Source organism: Cottoperca gobio, chromosome 13 (genome assembly GCF_900634415.1).
Source record: "Cottoperca gobio chromosome 13, fCotGob3.1, whole genome shotgun sequence".
Taxonomy (NCBI): domain Eukaryota; kingdom Metazoa; phylum Chordata; class Actinopteri; order Perciformes; family Bovichtidae; genus Cottoperca; species Cottoperca gobio.
In genome coordinates, this window is record NC_041367.1 from 17,317,057 (window position 1) to 17,335,850 (window position 18,794).

Genomic DNA, 18,794 nt, shown 5'->3' on the forward strand with positions numbered 1-18,794 from the left:
TGAAAATGTCCTGAGGGAAGCACAAAATGAGAAGCTAAGAGGTCATTCGAAATCAAAAGGGATCATCCCTTAGGAGAGTGAAGTTGCAGTCAATTTAACATCATCAGCATTTATCAACTAGAGACCGCAAGTATTTTCACAGAATTTTAGCCAGTAATTCTCGAGATACTGTAGTGTGTATTAGGCCATGGTGTTGGTCGAGAGGAATTTGAGCTGACTTTGGACTCCACCTGCTTCTACACAAAAGATCATGCAGTCACCAACATGATTAGGAAACATCCTTTAGGGACTATGAATGTCTGTACATTAATGTTTGGAAAAGTGACCAGCGGTTGTTGACAGTGGTGGAAAGTAACTAAGTAGCCTACATTACTCAAGTACTGTACATAAGCACAATTTTGAGGTACTTGTACTTTACTTGAGTGTTTTCATTTTTTACTCCACTAGATTTCTTTTTCTTTTGAAAACTTCAGATCTTAATTACTTTGCCAATTCAGATTAATAATACTAAGTATAATCAACAAATACATTATTATGTATTATCATAGGTTAAGTTTAGATGAGACTTTAGTGATCCCTGTGGCAAATTCAGAAGTTACACAACATATAAAGTAATTAAAATGAGCCCATTAGGTGCAATATTAAAGTAATATATTCATACACCCATAATCAAAATCCAATGATATCATTTACACTATTCTGAAATGGGCCTTTCTACTTCATAACTTTCACTTTTGTAAATTCTGATGCTAATACTTTTGTACTTTTACCTAAGTAAGATTTTGAATTCTGAGCTTTTACTTCCAACAGTATTTCTACAATCTATTACTAATTTTACTCCAGAAAAGGTTTTGAGTATTTCCTCCACCACTGCTTGTTGATACATCCTTTGTGTTAGACTGACAGTGTTGCTCAAATTAAGGTCACAGGATCACCAAAATCCTTAGGAATCATTTTTTATCACAATGAATAGTCCTACAAAATGCAACGACAATGTTGTAAGTATCAATCAAAATGTGCCCAAAATGAGAGACAAACAATAACAAGTCGGGTTTTAAAAGTGATTTAAAAGATGAGATAAGGAAGGACGCATCCGAGGATCTCATTTGGATCATAGGGTAATACAAGATATGATAAATAACTTGAGGCGAGGACTCTGGGCTTTGTAAGTAATCCATTATATCTTGAAATCAATTTTAAAAGCAACAGGAAGCCAGTTTTATGGAAGCTAGGCTCGGTGAAATGTGATCATGTGTCCCTAGCCCGAGACAAAAATCCTGCCAACAGAGTTTTGCATCCAAATCTTCCTCATCTTCCTCTGACGCGCCAGATACTTCCTCTGTTGTCATCTTAAAGTAACACTGTACCACAGCACGGCATGGCTCGGCTCTGTTATCTCTGACCCGCTGGAAACACCGCAGGTTGTGATAGGAGGGGCTAGGCAGAGAGCAGCCTGATTTGTTGTTGTCTCCAGATAATAAAAAGTCGCCCAGATGCTACTGTCCTCTGTTCATGGCACATAGCGTCCGGGCCAGCAGCAGTCGGTGCTCGATTGCTTTCGTCTGGAGAAACCATGGCAGACCTAGAGGATAATGTTGCAATTCCTGAGTTCAGCAACCTAGTCCAAATGGATCCCTATCTCAAAGCGTACGAGAAGGACTACGAGAGGAGGTAAAACACGACTTAAACGGCCCTTTTGTGCACCTTTTGTCGCCAAAATCATGCCCCGGTGAAGCGAGCAGTAGCAAGGTTTACGGTGGCATTCGTGTCTTGAAATAAAAATACACAACTAACAGATTAAAAGCGATGTTTTGCAACACATCAGACAGTCGCCCTCTGTATTCAGGTTTGACATTGTATGCGGAGAGGTCGCATGTAAAGCTGCGTTTCCCCTCTCATGCATAGCTTCCCCTCATTGCCTGCCTACTGAATAACAAGCGTTCAGAGGACGTTCAGTTTATGCAAAATTAATGAACCGCTACCATTTTATGTTACAAGTTGCTGAAGAAGGAAAGTCGTGTCTCAACTTTCTATGTTTGACAGTTCAAGAGTAGGCCATGTGTTTCGCAGTCAGATGACGTCCACTGTGCGTCGTGAGGTGGTGCTTTGGGCTGAAACGCTGTCTGATCCTCGCCTGTTGTATTTTGGGATGCTAGAGTCGGTGCACTGCTGTGGTCCAGCATCACAACATCCTTTGCTTTCTGCGGGCCTTGGTCTTCATAATAATGAGTTTTCATTTCCATTGTATCTGGTGGTTATCGAGGCATCAGTTATTCTAATATGTGTGTCTTTTAAATTGGATTAAGGTCCAGAGTTGGACTCTTCCAACTCGGAAAGTGGTTTGTTTTTTTGCTGTGTGAAAGGCTCTGCAGCACAAATAACCTCTCATACATTAATTGACTTTATGCTGCACTCATATGCTGCATGATTTTCCCCTTCAGCCTAGTTTTTGCCTCCATACAAATTATTTTTTAGAGTGGAAGTCTTAAGTAGCTGACTTTGTCTGTTTTGTGTGTGCTACTAGTGATTGTGCAGTGTGCATGTGTGGGTTTGTGCTTTTATTAATCTGGGATTATGGCTAGCACAAATTCCCATCACACTTTTTGTGCGGTTGCCAAAGTGTGATGGTTGATGGTATCAAACTGCACACAGAAGTAGACTCCAAGACTTTCTGACCAGACTAGAAATGTTTCCATGATGCATCTTCTTAATAAAGTTAAATCGTTATGCCAGTAATGCACAAACCAAAGCAGGAAGTTCTGATAAATAATGTAACAGCCCTCTTATTATTAGGGTTAGAATGAACCTGAATCCTACTTCAGGTGATAACCATTGTGATCAAAACATTTGTCACACTGTAAAGTACCTTATGTTATATATAAATGTATAGACTTTATATACGCATTTGTCTTTTTTATATTTTTAAATGTTCCCCTTGTAACATGATTTTGAGACCATGATTTTGAGAGAAATATCTGAGCATTAGAGAGAGATGTCGGCTCACATCACTTACTCGTTTAAATGTACACACTTACGAGAGCCTAAACAAACCTTTGCATGGGATCAAGTTTAATTGATTAAACGTGAATTTCATGTAAACATCGGTTTTGCTGATCTGTTTATTTCTTTACTTTTAACACCAAAATAATACAGTAAATATTTACAGGGAATTATAAAGTGCTGCTTATTGTGAACACTGAAACATATTTTAATCAAAAAATGTGCTGGAATTAGTGCAGCACCTTGCATAGACCTGAAAAGACCCGCTGTGTGTCCTTAAATGCATTGACCTTGTGTCTACACTAATCTCCAAAAGTAAATAAACGCTCTCTGTAAGTCAATAGGCTGTGCAGTCTTTTTTTATTTTTTTATTCCCTTTTATGTTTTTGGTTCTGGTTTTAACCTGATACACAGACTAAAGGTGTGCTTTTTATTTTATAAGATTGAGTAACGTAGAGCTGCAACGATTAGTGGACTAATCGATTAGTTAGTCAGCAGATTAATTATTATTATTAACTATCTATTAATCATTCAAATAATTTTTTTCTGAAAGCTTCTCCAACATGGAGATTTCTGTGTTTTGTTTCCATTAATAAGAATAATAATGCATGCATCGTTGAGAGGATCCTGTATGCTCATTTCTGGATTGAAGGCCACATGGCTCACACAGTGACTGTGTCGTTATTCAGCTCAATTCCTCTCCTCCTGTCAAATTAGCCTTACCTTCTGGATTTCCTTATTAAAAAAATGAGCGAAATGTCTTTTACTTACAAGCAGACCGTGATAATGATCTACAGCCCACATTACTACAATATCTGATCACTGTATGGTATCTCCCACAACTAGGCTTTAAGATTCTGCTTAGGGGCCATATAGTTCAATCCATTTTCATTACCATATCAGATCGTGTCTGTAATGTCGCAGGTAAGGGACCACCTGCTTTGTATTTGAAGCATGTGAGCAAGGCTCTAGTCTTGCCGAGAGATTAGCGTCAGTTCCATCTCGGACACAGCTTGGGATCGCTGGCTTCACAGAGCCCTAGACGTGTCTCAAACACCTGTCACGCTGATAAAAGTTGCACATAAATTATTTTATATTTAGGAGCACTGCTGTGTGAAGGTTAATTCTTGATAATCCCCTGGTGTCCTAAGGCCCAACGCACAAACACCACACCATGGACACGGGTATAGAAATCATGAGTTTTCTCAGGCTCAGGTGCCACGCTGAGTCCCCTCGCCGAGCTGCACAGTGATAATTCAGCTGGCTTATCAGAAAGAGACCTATGATCACAAAGACAGATTCTTTAGATTTCACCGCCATGTCATGGCTCAAGGCTGCCCACATCTCGGGTTTGTTGAACTTTGGTTCACACCTGATACAGCCAGTATGGACGGACAGTTAAAATTATTCCTGCAGATTTTGCAGGCCTGCACTCTAATGAGTTATTGCGTGGTTGTATGCAGACCTTATTTTATTTCATCAGGATGCTAGTTTCAGATTGAATTTGAGAACAACCGTTGATGCTGCACGCAGGTTACAGCCCCAGTGAGCAGTGCTCTGTTGACATGCTTCATTATTTACCCTTCCTGTTGCGCAAATCTGCAGGAAGTGCTGCTAGGATTTTGCAGCTTGTGGCACCACGTATCTCCTAAATTGGACCAAATGAAAATGGGGACCATTGGGACTACTGCTTATTACCGCAAAGAGTTTTTATTTTTTTTGCAAAGATTTGAGTATGTCATCACAACTCTTTTTCAAAGTGAAAATACAGCAATAACTCTGAGTCTTACACTTGTGATGGTGATGCAATATCTTTAAAGCAAAACTCATTATTGACTTTGAAATGGTGATTACCGATGCATGTGCTCTGACTGAAAAGTAACAAGCTAAAGTACAGGAATTAAAGAGAAGTGGGGAAAAAGGCAACTGACAGATCTTTAATATTATTATTATTAAAATGACTGGATCACATTTCTGAAACTACCAGTTTTAATAAGTGCATGTTTTATGTACCTTCTTTAAAGGGAGCACCTCGCTTGAGGGTCAACAAAGGTTTGAAGTTCGCAGGGAAGTTTAGCTTTCATCAATTTAACCTCAATGTTTAGTTCCCTCTTTAGCATCATTAATGCACTTAGTCAAAGAAGGACGTTTATGACATTATTTGAAAGTCACCTTGCTGCTGGGCCGTACGGAAGCCATTTTGGTGAGCTGAGATCTAAAAAAAGAGAGAAACCTTTTCCCTGCTGTTGTAGACTGTACTGGCACCTCTGTGTTTCAGCTGTCACAATCAGTCATACACAAAGCAACAGACCTGAACACTCACTCTAAATTTAGATGCCCTATTGTCTAACACTGAGCATATGAGCAACTTACAAAGTTCAGCTGCTCAGTGGGGAGAATTAAAAAAAAGAAAGTGGATTATAATCATGACGACACATTTTGAACTGACTTACAGTATATATGATAAAATAATAGCCCAATGCAGGTGTAGAACATCTATTTTCTATTGTTGGTTTAACTCATATGGCCTTAACTCATCTAATACTGTTGTTTTCAAAAGTATTTGTATGACTGACTGTAATTAACCATAGACTGTATAAAAGCAGTGGATGTAGTCATCGTGATGTCACACATTCGTTTGTGGACTACGATTTTAAAACCTCGAGTTTTGCATGTTGCCAGCTTTGTTTTTTGGGAGCAGAAGTATCAATTCCAGGAAGAGAGAGTGGAGCTAAGTATAACCAAACGAAAAACTTTTGAATTTGTTTTCTTATCTGCTTTGCAGTGTTGACAGTGCAGTGAAAGTTCTGTAGGACCAAGTTGTTTGCAACCCACAACCAAATGGTATGGAGAATCCAAGTGATTAAAACAAAACATCTGTTAACAGTTCAGAATAAAACCAGCCCAAAGATTCCTTTCACATATGATGAAGATTAGATGCATTGTGTAGAAAAGGAAGCAACAACTTCCTTTTTGGCTGAAGTTAGAGTGGCATCCAAATGGATTTGCTAAATCTGACCATAGTATATTCTGTGAACTTGTGTTGACCTCTGGATGAAAGATTTGAGTCGGAGTTTTAACTCCTGGTGCTATAAGATGTATTGTATTTACCAAAACATGTAACACAGAAAGTAATATTACAGGTCGACTGTGACTCGCTTATATTCTGTAATGCAACACCACCTTTTGTTTGTTTGCTCCTAATATATCCAAAGTACTAAACTTACTATTTCTATAGCAATGAAACAATGAGGACTTATTTGATTTTAAGACAAGTCTGCAGGTATGTTGAACATCTAATCAAGTCAATAGTTTTTGTTTAGCCAGTTTCACATTAAGGCCATGTTTTCTAAGAATCACCTGAAGGAGAAACTCCCCAAGAAACAGTTCATGTAATGTACACGAGACTGGAAGAAAGAGAGATCATCCTGCCACAGAATGTTGGGGTGAAATAGTTATCCTGGTTTTCCACTGCTGGGGTCAGGCAGGGAGAAAGCTTTTCTTCGTGGACCTTTTTTGTCTCTAGATCATCCTGCCTGGACGTCATGCTGCTTTGCTTCTTTTCCCACTCCAGTTCTGTCTCCTTCAGGGTTTGTTTGTCTGATCTTCTGCTTCTCCTCACCATGCTTCACAGCTGAACTCGGGTCTCTCCAGCTGTTTCTGAGGCTCATTTATCTTATTCTAGAGAGTTTCCCCCAACTGGATTGCTATCTTGAGCACCCTCTGAGACTCAGCTTTCTCATCAATGAGATCTTTACTTACCCACCTTCTCCAGCACCTCCTGAACCTGAGCTTTGATTTTCAGGAGAGCTTTGGCTAACTAAATAGCTTTCTCATGTGTCCTATGACCCTAGCTCTACTGTTGTTGGAGAGCGTTCTCCACAAGTCCCACTTTCAGGCACTTCATCTCATTTTTGGTTAACTTGATAGTTTGAGCAGTAGCAGAAATGTATCCGACACTAAATAGAATTATTCTGACGGGAGGTTGATGTCTGTCACTTGCAATTGAGCTGTGTGCAGTAACATCTGTAAGTTTAATAGCTTAGTTGTGCCATATGATATTTTTTGCCGTATCTGTATTGATAACGAACAGTTACCCAAACCAAGAGATAAGAAAGTCAGGACTGTAATCTGTGACTCGTGTCGGTAATCTCCTTCTGCTCTATTACCACTGAATAGAGGGACAGGTTGGGACTCTATTGTAATTTGTGGCTACAGAGATTAGCAGTCTCTCGTCGGGCATTACCTGACGATGAGCAGGAGTGTTTTTAGAAACACGGAAATATTTGCTTTGTTCTATTGAGAAGTGGAACAGTGGACAGTCTCTCATCTTTCATACAATTCAGGCATGTATCTGATCTTTTTAAGATTGTGTGTTTCATAAATCTGTTTGGTCACATGTCTATGTGTAAAGCACCTCATTGTGATGTGGCTCTTAGATCTAAGGAGTGTTTTGGCTCATTGTTTTGGTTTTACAGCCCTTAACCTTACTCCCTTTTGGATCAGTCTCACTGATTTTCATCAGTGTCGTTTTAAAGCCACGGCAGGCAGTTATTTTCAGCAAAATATCTCTGATAAACCCAATGTAGGCTTCCTACCCTGCTCCAAACAATAGACACACTGTTGGGGACAAGCTAGTGAACATAGTGGAGCATTTAGCAGATGAAGAGCCACATATTTCCTTAAGGAGTTGACGTAGAGCGAAAAGGGGACTGAATGTTGGACTGACATTAGCCTGTTGGACAGAAACACGACTCTAAATGAGAGATGATGTTCCTTCATTGTCTGCCGGGTGTGTAAATCATGGACGTATTAGGAAAGCTGGACAAAGTGTTGGAGGCGGGGCCCTGTTCATTCCAATAAAAGTTGCTCAGTGGTGCATGAAGCCCAAAAAATGTGACTTCTGAGTGCAACAAAGGATCTGCTGATTTAAAGACCTTGCCCAGTGTAAAGGGGGGGGGGGGGGGGGAAACGCTTTTTTTGGACCCAGTGCCATCAAGTGACAGACCCGGAAGTTGTAATTCCACAGTTTGGCCACTATTCCAAATTGGCTTCAAAATTGGCTTTACTATTAATAGTAATAGTACAAGTATGTCATACAGTTTATCACTTTAAACTTTGATTAATATCAAATTCAACAAGCGTCCAACATTCTCCACACAGCAGCTCTTTAGGAACACGGCCGCTGTGCCGGCCCGGTGTGACACTGAGATGAGGCTTTCATGTGTTGCAATTAGGAAATACATTTGAGGGCAATTGAAGAGCAGTATCATGTCAGGAACCGTTGATTCTCACATCAAGATTCAAGGTTCTCATATTTGACAAAATTAACACTTAAGAATATTCCTATAATTTTATAATCTCTTTGTCATATTTTTGACATTGCTGACACATTTATTAAAAAAGGCACATGGACTGACAGCGATACACACCGTACAAGTACTTATGCCAGAAGAATGATTGTAAAGATTGCATAATGTTATAAAATTCCTCCAAATTTTTGATTCAAATCGTAGCAAAAATATTTGCACATTACTATCAAAGTTGAGGTAAATTATTTCCCTGCTGTATTATTACATTTTTGGCCACTTAAGATTGTGTATGAAGCGTGACAATCAAAAATGCTTTTGTGTTTCAATCTTTTTTGTTGTCGTTTGTCTGGCTTGTGTATCGGTTGGCTGTAATTTTAGCTTTAATAGGTTTGAATGAGCTGGCAAAATTGCACCAATAGGTTTTAAAGTACTTCATAACCTTCTCAGAAATGTGATGGGCTTTAACCATAGACTGTTTAGGGTTTAACGGACGACAGGAAGACAACAGTTACCTATTGAGCTCCAATTCTGCTTTTCTATTGTAACTTTCACTCTCCCCCCATTAAGAATTCAGGGCCAGCGCTTTGGAAAAAAGGCTCGCCATATGTGATGAAATGGTCACACTCTGAGACTCTGCTCTTTGCAGCTTGTGTGTGTCGTGTGTAATGGCTAAGTGTTGCCTATGGATACCACGTGCAGTCCTATATTAGATATTGTTGTAAACTGTAGAAAAACAGGGAAAGGTACAGAGACGTGTCACCAGCACCAGCATGGAGGAGAGGATGAGGAAAACAATGTGTAGATAAAGGCACAGAGGACAGCGAGGGTGCTCGCAGACACTTTCTGTTTGATTTATAAATAATAGGAAAATGAATGAAAGTTTATATTTTGCCTATAGTTTCAGTGCTGTTTATAATAGTTTCTATATAAGGCTGCACAATATGAGGAAAATATGCGATAACGTTGTTGACTATTGCGAAAGTGATCACTAAAGTGTACTGTTGCTGCGCTCACTAAACTGCTAAAATACAACAAATTGCTTGTTTAATAAAAAAAAAAAGAAATGAAAGGAAATTATTTTCTAACGTTCTTTCATTGAACAAATTGAACATTAACCTGAACTCAAGGCACCAATGAAACAAAAGTGATGGCTACATTTAAAGTGCAGTTTCCTACTGATAATCTGTCTTCTGACATTAACATCGTGATGACGGGATTTCTTCAGCGGCACAATTAATTTGTGATGTGTGTTTTCATCTCGTCTTGTGTGGAAAGAGATGCAAGAGATGTGTGCCGGTGAACGCTGCAGCCATACAGGATTTTGGCTTACGACTCCCACTGGTCCAACCTTCTGGAACTCACTTGTTATAATCATAGGCATGACTTTCATGCCTATTAATATTGTGGCAGTGGAGCTCTGCCCTTATATGAATCCTCCCTTTGTCCTTCCTTTCAGCATATTCTTGAAATGGTGACAAAGTGGCAAAGGAGGCATGTGGCATCATTGGTTGGACTTTAAAGGTTTACATTTGGCAAGTTCTGTCTGTATCTACTATGCTCAACACACGGAGCAGCTGCTGAGAAATCGCGCTGTTACTTCAGCCCATCATCACTAGCCCCAGGGCATTCACAGGCCAGTCTGAGCTTGGCTTCAGGGCTATAGGGGAGAGAGTGCACTTAACTCAGCTGGCAGAAAGAGGCTTTCTGTACCGGGGGGAATCTGATATGGACACCAGCTGGCTGCAGGAACTTAAGTGAGATAAATTGCAAAGTAGTTAGTCTATCCTTCCCAGTTGAAGGTAACAGACAGTGGTTTATCTCTCAGGATATGCCTGTAGTCACACATTCTTGAGGGAATGAGGCATGTCTGCATCCCGAGGTAGCACCTCAAAGAGATAACGTTAGCATGGAAACATCACGATGCAGCGCTGCTGCACTGAATGTGCTGCAGAGTTTTAGCAAAGTTGTTAAGATGTGCAAACTAAGAAACCTTTTCAAACGCGTGCGTAGTACACAAATATTTATTAGACAGTCTCAAATCTTTCTTTTGGTGGGTGTTTACTTATTTAATCAAATCCACATTTACAGTGACTGTTAATACAATGACAAGTAAATTACTTAATGTATTGGAAACTTGTGAAAAATTGGTGCTTAATTAAGTTTTGTATTTGAGCTTAATCTATTGAGTTGCCTGTTTCCATTAATTATTCACAGAAAACACTTAAAATAATATTAGTAGTAGTTCCTGCCTCTAATGTAAAATGTCCAAACTATTTTAAAGAAAATGGACAACCCTTTAAATTTAGGACATCATTTATTATTATTATAATAATAATTATAATAATAATTATACAGAAATGAGTGGAAACAATGAATCACTCGGTGAAATAGATTGTTGATTGTGTTGGAATGACATGCGAGTGTGACCAATGATTTAGAAAATTGCTTTCACCACTAACTGTATCGTTCTGAATAGTTGTTGCTGATTAGTGATAACACTGACACAATAGAGGGGCTGCTTCTTCCACTTATGGTAGCATTACTGGTTATTACTGATGAACATCTTTCTCCCCAGACCATTTTAAATTGATGTCTACTTGTCTAGGCTACTGAACATAGTGTGTTTTTTAAAATGGTGACTACTACTAAAATAAAAATAAATATCCTTATAATTTATTCTGTGGAGTGCTGTAGCAGTTTAGAAATGAAGACGTGTTTGTTGTTGCATGTTTTTATATGGAAAGTATTGCACAACATGATGATTTCACTTTAAATACTCATATTTACATGACATTCATACAGAGAGAAAGCTGCAGAAACTCTTGCACAGTTTGTCTCAGTTACTATTATTTCACTCTCCACCCACGTGTAACATCCAGACCTTAATGCACTTGATGTTTTTCGTAGCGGTCGTCAAAAAGCAAATAACTGAAATCAATTCAGCATTACTGTACAGATTGTGTCTTCACCAGTGTGTGTGTGTGCGTGTGTGTGTGTGTGTGTGTGTGTGTGTGTGTGTGCGTGTGCGTGTCATGTGGTTTGAAGGTATGAGCTGCTACAGAAGCATCTTTCCAAGCTGGAGGAGGCAGAAGGAGGCTTTGACCAGTTCACGCGCAGCTACAAGACCTTCGGTGTGCAGCGACAGCCTGACAACAGCCTGTTTTTTAGGGAGTGGGCTCCGGCTGCAGAGGCCCTCTTCCTCTGCGGTGACTTCAGTAAGTAGCTTTAAGAGAACTGTCAGCTCTTGAACAGAATGTTAGTAGTGTGGTGTCCAGGTTGTAGCCCTAAAGCTTCCACTCAGCTGCTCATTTATTAAATGCTTATGCATTTTCTGTGTTTAAAGGAGTCACAATTCCTATTAAATTAACCCAATATGGATGATAACAGACTGAAATTAAAGATAAAACTTGGTGCTTTAACCTCCTGCGTTATTGTTTTTTAATATCAGTTCATATTCATAAAATGGTGAGTATTTATCATTGGGAAATCTTCATTTGTTTTTGGCAGGGCAGGCGTCCTCCGTGTGTTTAAAAGAAGCATGCAGCAAGCTGATTGATGAAATGATGCTTCATTGCAGTTGTATAATAGCAATCAAATTGCAATGATACATCTGATTACTAAAAAGGAATTGACACTTTAATATGGAGCTACATAAACTGTTGGGACAGAAAAGGACAAAGAGATTTCAGTGCTAACAGGAAAGTTGCATATCTTCACAGTGCATTAAATAAGAGATATGACATTTCTGCACTTTTGAACACAAAGGGGTCACAAATTAAGAAAAGGCGGAGAGAACTGCGCTGAAATGTTATCAGCCCTTTTGATCAACCAACCTGGGAGTAGGAAGTGTGGAAAATATTGATTACACAGGATAAACTTGCATGCTGAAGGGAGTTCTTTTTGAATGTGGGAGTGTTTGTTAATATTTTAGTAGCTGGTTATTTCATCATTGCCTGCAAAGTTGTTGAGAGAGTGCAACCTCTGTGTTTGCACTGAAATCTCTATTCCCTGTGGTCCCGACTTTGAAAGTAATTTCAGGTTAATAGTCTTTTGAGTGTTATTTTCAGTTAATGTCGGCTGTGAAAATGCAGCAAGATCATTTATTTTTGTCGTCATTAACAAGATTAAATGAGACTTGCTCCCATCTATCAAATAGATATACTGTACGAGGTAATACAAGCTCTCTGTGTCATTTATTTTCTTTATCAAATATATTAATGCATCTATTACACATGCCACTAGCAATATATATTGCTCTCAACGGACAAACAACAATAACAAAAAAAAAAAAAAAGAAGTATAATAGAAAAAAAGGAATCGCAAGAAGGATGGAGAAATAATTCAACCCTGTGCACATAACTCAGATTCCATTTGCCATGCCACAGCACAGCACAAACACTTACCTCTGTGCCACAGCCATTCTGAACTGGCGCCCTGCAGGTAATGATAAAGGAAAGCAAATGCTAATAGTAATACCTTCAGATTGATACTGTGTGCAGAAGCGGAGATTTGTCAATTTGTTTATTGTCCCTACACATTTTTTGTGCTAGTTAGTTCTGTTGCTGCCATTCCCTCTTTCTGTATTTCTCCAAGTTCCTTTTCCCTTTTTAATTATCTTCCCAGGACCTTGGGCAGCAGCTCAATTCCAACATTCAATTCTGCGAGAGATTACATTTTGACACGGCTCAGTCATATTATTTGATTTCAATTTCATAGTAAATGTGGAAACAGTCCAGCAGCCCTATTCATGAATATGGTGCAGGTTGGATGCATAATGCACTGTTTTATTTGTTGAGGAGTTTAAGCAAAGGGAGATAAATAAATAGTGGAAGAATGTGACTTGCCCTGCCTGTGAAAAGTCCTGGTGTTGTGCCCGGTCACTTCTGGAGCATCTCCTGTGATTCATTTTCTCTCCTGCTGTTGTTTTTGCTCATGAATAGCAAACAGATATGGATTACTGAGTAAAACGACATCCTAAATTGACATGCCAAGGTGTCTGCTTTTATAATAAATGTTTTGTGTCCTGATGTATTCCTGTCAGTCAATGACGATTGGTAATGTGGTATCGGCCTCTCTGTTGTTCCCTCAGAGATATAATTCAATGAGCAGTGAAGTGGTATTTTATCAGTTTTTCTTTTAGATGACTGAGCCCGGTGCTTTACTCACTGTTGCAAAAGTCACAGGATACAGGAGAGCAGTGCAGTGTATAAAAACAACAACAAAAACAAGAGCGAGACGTTTTGTAAAGACCGAGTGTTATTGTGGATATTGAAATGGAGCTAATAGAGCAGTTAAAGTAATTATTAGCACAACACACTTTAATAAGGAAGAATACAAATGTAAATTGGTTAATTTGTTATCAAAAATAATTAAAGCTTCAAGTACCAAACTCTGAACTCCTCCGCTATTGGTCGGACGATGACTGACGATGATCTGGGGGCAGCGGCCAACATATCTGGGTTCCAGTGTTAGCCAGCGGATATCGGGGCAAAGACTTCCTCTTCCATGCTCTGGTCATTGTTACAGTCCAGTTAGAGATGCCAGGCTGCAGTTGAAGTTGAGAGACGACTTCTACGACCAGATTGTTTATCTGATTCATATGCAAATATCTGTTTAAAGAGATTAACAAATTGCTAAATCTGTTCCGATATTGCATTTCGTCCAATGCAAAATTTGCTCTCCAAACGCACTATTTACCATGCACACAACCCAAAGCCCGCTCAAACGTGCCATAAGAAGCAATAATCCTATAAACATTCCTTATATACTGCAAAGATCTCAGTCTTCTACCAAACAATACAGCACAGTTGTAGTAGTGATGGGAGGATTGTTTTGGTCAGCATGGTACATTAAAACTGAGCCAGGCTTATTTGCACATTAGCAATACAAAATAGAGACAAGGAGTATTAGTTTTTAACCTGCGGGTCAGGACCTCATGGGTCGCAAGGTAATAAACAACCTATTTCTGCCTCATTAACTGTGTATTTCTTTCCTTCTTGTCTGTGACCACTTCCTACCAAAGACATGAGAGATATTCATGCACTGACTTGGACTGCTCTGTCATACACGTCTATGATCGTATAGCTTTCTTTCAGTATACAACTAATCCGTATGATGTTTGCCTCTGTGTTGTAAACAAATACATTTTTTAATGCAATTTTAAATCCTCGCTCTGCCCCTCCTAATAGATGGCTGGGAGAAATTCTCCCACCCCTACACCAAGAAAGAATTTGGCAAGTGGGAATTGATTCTACCACCCAAGCATGACAAGTCTCCAGCTGTGGACCACAACTCCAAACTCAAGGTAGAGAACCGAACACCTTCATACTTATTTTCACTCCCTCAGCGGGTGACATTTTGTCAACGTAATGTGTGAGGGAGATTCCCTGTCATGTGTGGTGTCTTATGAACCAAGCTGAAACCTGGCGTGGGGCCGTCACCGGCATGTCATACTTACAGCGCGCACAAGGGAGATTACTGTATGTACACAATCTGCACAGTGGAGGGTAGATGCGCCTGAGAAAGCCAGCTGATGCTCTCGTTTCAGCTCCTGTCTCAGCTCCTGTCTGCGGCAGGTATCCCTCAGGACAGTGTGTCACATTTGTCTGTGCAAACCCCGCTGTGGGTGTACATGATTGTTTTTTAGCTCTAGTAAAAAATTCATCAGGGTAAAATGCAAAAGACGCACCTCCCATTATGCATTGTCTTCCAAGCAAACGGCGTGCATGAGAAATAATCCTGAAATGAGATGCCAGACGTGGCGTGGATGGCATCGTGGCTCCACTCTCCTTGGGACCGGGTCATCGCTGGCACTCTCCTGCGCCCGGGACAGGCTGCCCAGCTCCCATTGTCAGCGGAGGTCAGTCTAAGGACGATAAGAAGCAGATGGAAAAGCTGGCACCTGGCCTTTCCTTGTGCACCCCTGCTGCCCATGAATGGCTGTCTTGCTGTGAGCTCCATTTTAGAATTAGTTCCACAGCACTCCCTCGTGGAAGCACGAGCCTAGCTCCAATCACTCTCATGTAGAGCAGCTTGCCCTTCTATCCCCTTTGTTCTGGGCCCAATTTATCTCCATAAACAAGCAGTGTCCCTTTCTCTTGTACAGTGGTAGAGTATTTACAATGAGCTCTTTATGTTGAGAGTATGCAAGACTTTAGAGAACTAAGATGTTATCTAAGCGATCAAACGCCCACCTCGTATTCTTTTTCTTCAAATCCACACCTAACTTCTCGCATATTGCTTTTCTGTTTTTCTTCTTCATGCATACCCTCAGCCTGCCCAGCAGTCATATTTTTCTTTAATATTCATAATGCCGGCCAATTTGTCTGAAGGACCACCGCTCTGTCGGGCTTTGAGCCAGTCCATTTATCCAACTATCTTTTCCTAATCCTATAAACTGTGAAGCATGTCATAAGGGGAGCCAGGCAGCTAAACCCCGGGTGGCCTGACCATAATGAAAAAAACCCAGAGGGGGGTATGGAATTGGAACGGTCATTACTTCACAACAGTATGGCCAGAATTAGTTGTGTTCTAATGCCCGTTTCTGCAGGGGACAAAACAGGGGGAACACATACTGTGGGTAACACTACAGGATCGATTTCTTGGCAAGTTTTTCCAACTCTCATGCTGGCTTTCTCCTTTCTTATTTGACTGATGGAGGCAAAGTATCTTTTCAGTTAGATTTCTAAACTATACTTATTTGACCCCCTTCCAATTCTGAATTGCAGACATAATAGATGAGAGGCAAAAGATAATGATTTAGATTTCTAAATCGCTCCCTGGCTCAAAGCCTCTCTCAAGATGAGCTGTGTTAAAACCAACACAACAAATAAAACAATAGATAATTACTATTGAATCCAGATTCACCACAAGTATTCTGGTCAATACTGTAGCCTTTTGTCCTCTGCACCATATTATGTCTTCAGTGCTCTCTGGGAGCATAATGGGTTTAAAGCTGCGAGTTTTGCATTGGAGAGCGACCAGCAGCTCTTTGGAAGAGGGGTGCTTTTTATGTTGACACTTTGACAAATGTTTGGTTTATTGGTTGAGCAATCTGCTCCATATTTTCTGTGTAATGGATGGGAAGTAACAGCAGAGTTTTATGATGTAAGCATTTCATGACTGGAAGATGTAAATAAATGCTGACTTTAAAATTGCATACGTCCAGGGACAGAATCATGCAGGAGTCAGGAGACAGTGAAGACTCTGTTGATTTGTGGCCAGGCGTCTTACACTGGAGGTTATTTCTGGCAAATTCTTCTCCTTTTTTTTTGTAATAATGTTTTCGAGTTTGCATCACTGTTTTTCCATTTTTACTTTATCCCTGCTTATTAGACAACATGTCTGTCCCCTTCCTCCGGCTTATGTAAAGTGTCCCCTGTCTCTGTCATTGTTTAAGTTCCCTTGCCATAACGTAACACTCATTTGTCTGTTTCTCCCAGGTGGTAGTTCACACCAAGAAGGGAGAGCGGCTGTACCGCATCTCACCCTGGGCAAAATATGTGAACAGGGACGAGAAGTCTATCATCTACGACTGGGTTCACTGGGATCCCCCTCAGCCCTACACTGTGAGTTATTATTTAATTATTTAATGCTTTTAATACATTAACAGAATACAAAACTCTGGAGGAAAACTGGCTTTGGAAGAAACAGTGCAATCATTCATAAAAACACTTTTTCTTCATGTTTTGTTACTGGAAGCATTTTCTTTGCTGCCAAAATTGCAGCAATGATTTGTGTCTTTTTTGAAGCATCAAATTCAACAAATGGTTGGTTTTGGATGCGAGGGTACAATTAAGGTGAAAAACAATTAAACTGATCGGGTGCAGTTTTTTTAGGAAACATTGAGGCTTCATTTTCTTTTAAAACCTCATCACAACTTTCCTGGTTTGATGGTTAAAAAATATTAAATTGATTTAAAATATATGTTTTATCAAGCTAATCTCGTCTGTTATGTCCCTAAAATGTACGCTGTGTTTGCTCAGAAGCTCGTGTTCTGGTCCTTCTTATATCCACACCTGTCGTCGTGGCAATTCTTAAAGGAATACTTCACCTCCAAAAGGACCATTTTGTACATCATTCACTCATCCCGTGTTACCTTGAATTCTTGAAAACTTTGTTTTTCTCACATGCCTCCATGGTGAACGAGTAATCAAACAGTTTTTCTTCCGACTGTTTATGCAAAAGTGTTTTAAATAGTAAGGATTTACCAAAGAATAATGTGTTTGGGAAATATTGAACATATGATCGGATAAATGAGACTTGGATTATACTGCACAAGTTGTGTGAGAGTTTGTAAACAAATGTTTTGATATAAATTTGCTGTTTACTTCGATTCATCAAGACTTTTCTCCGTTTCTGGATTCTTCTTTCACCGTGAATGCTTACAAGGAAAAACGTTTTCTTCAAGGTAACTCGTGGTGAGTAATTGATATACAAAAGGTCATTTTGCGGGTGAAACGTTCCTTTAATGCGGCTGCCTGACACTAAGAGGGTCTGAATGTGTCTCAATGCCACTTCACGCCCTCAGCACAAGTGTGCACAATCGAAAAAAATAAGAGGCTATTAAAGACCACCTTGGTTTCTTTATCGCTCTTACTGGAAGTATATTCGCTTTATTTACAAGTGGCTCAATCATGTTCAGATAGTGTTTTCACAAGGCCTGGTGGGTAGCATCAGGAAATTTGTTCTATGTATGAAACAAATCCCTTTCCCATTGTGTAACACAGACAGTGTGACTCATAGATCTTTTAATGTTTAACCTGTGCAGAACCATTATCAGCCTCAGTGGTAAGATATTGATGCAGAGACCCAGAAAACCCACACTGTGTCTTTGACCTCATGGCCCATAATTACTCACCATTTGTACCGTATTTTCAGCAATCTTTAGAAAAAAAAGTCATGATTTTCTGTCTAATTTTGGTTCCCTCTCCAGCAAATTCACCCTCGGCCAAAGAAGCCCACGAGCCTGAGAATATACGAGGCCCACGTGGGCATCGCTTCATCTGAGGGAAAGGTTGCCACATACACCAACTTCACGAACAACGTGCTGCCTCATATAAAAGACCTGGGTAAGAATTGAAACCGCAAAAGATTATTCTCTTCCCTTTTGTCGCCCCTCTTATTTTGTTGGCTATTCAAGTCTGTAAAAAGTGCACAGCAATCATCCTGCTGTGATCCTCTTCATCTAAGTGTCAGCGAGAGCTTTTTGTTGACTCAACTTGAGAACATTTTGTATCTTTTAAAGCCAAGAACAGAGAGGAAGTGAAGCATAAAGGTGACATTTGTGAGTACCTCCCTACACATCAAATCAGAGCCAGCAATGCGTTTGGAAAAACACTAGTCCATTTTTTTTTTTAGAACTCCTTTGTCCTGTGCCATCTCTGTCAACACTGGTACTTAACTGTTTCTCCAGTAGTAGTATTTTCAATGGCAGACCTGTCACAATCTCACAAAGACACCTCAGCACGTCAACATCCTGTT

The 18,794-nt window shown here is 39.8% G+C and overlaps 1 protein-coding gene across 1 annotated transcript in view; it reads left to right on the forward strand.

The window, feature by feature from the left end:
• Positions 1–1,446: 1,446 nt before the first annotated feature.
• The window catches only part of gbe1b (glucan (1,4-alpha-), branching enzyme 1b), a 66,169-nt gene continuing 48,821 nt past the window's right edge, over positions 1,447–18,794 (forward strand). The window contains exons 1-5 of the mRNA XM_029446528.1: positions 1,447–1,671; positions 11,358–11,527; positions 14,501–14,616; positions 16,754–16,879; positions 18,247–18,382. Coding sequence (XP_029302388.1) covers positions 1,574–1,671; positions 11,358–11,527; positions 14,501–14,616; positions 16,754–16,879; positions 18,247–18,382 — 646 coding nt within the window. The 5' untranslated portion in view covers positions 1,447–1,573. The remainder of the gene's footprint in view (positions 1,672–11,357; positions 11,528–14,500; positions 14,617–16,753; positions 16,880–18,246; positions 18,383–18,794) is intronic.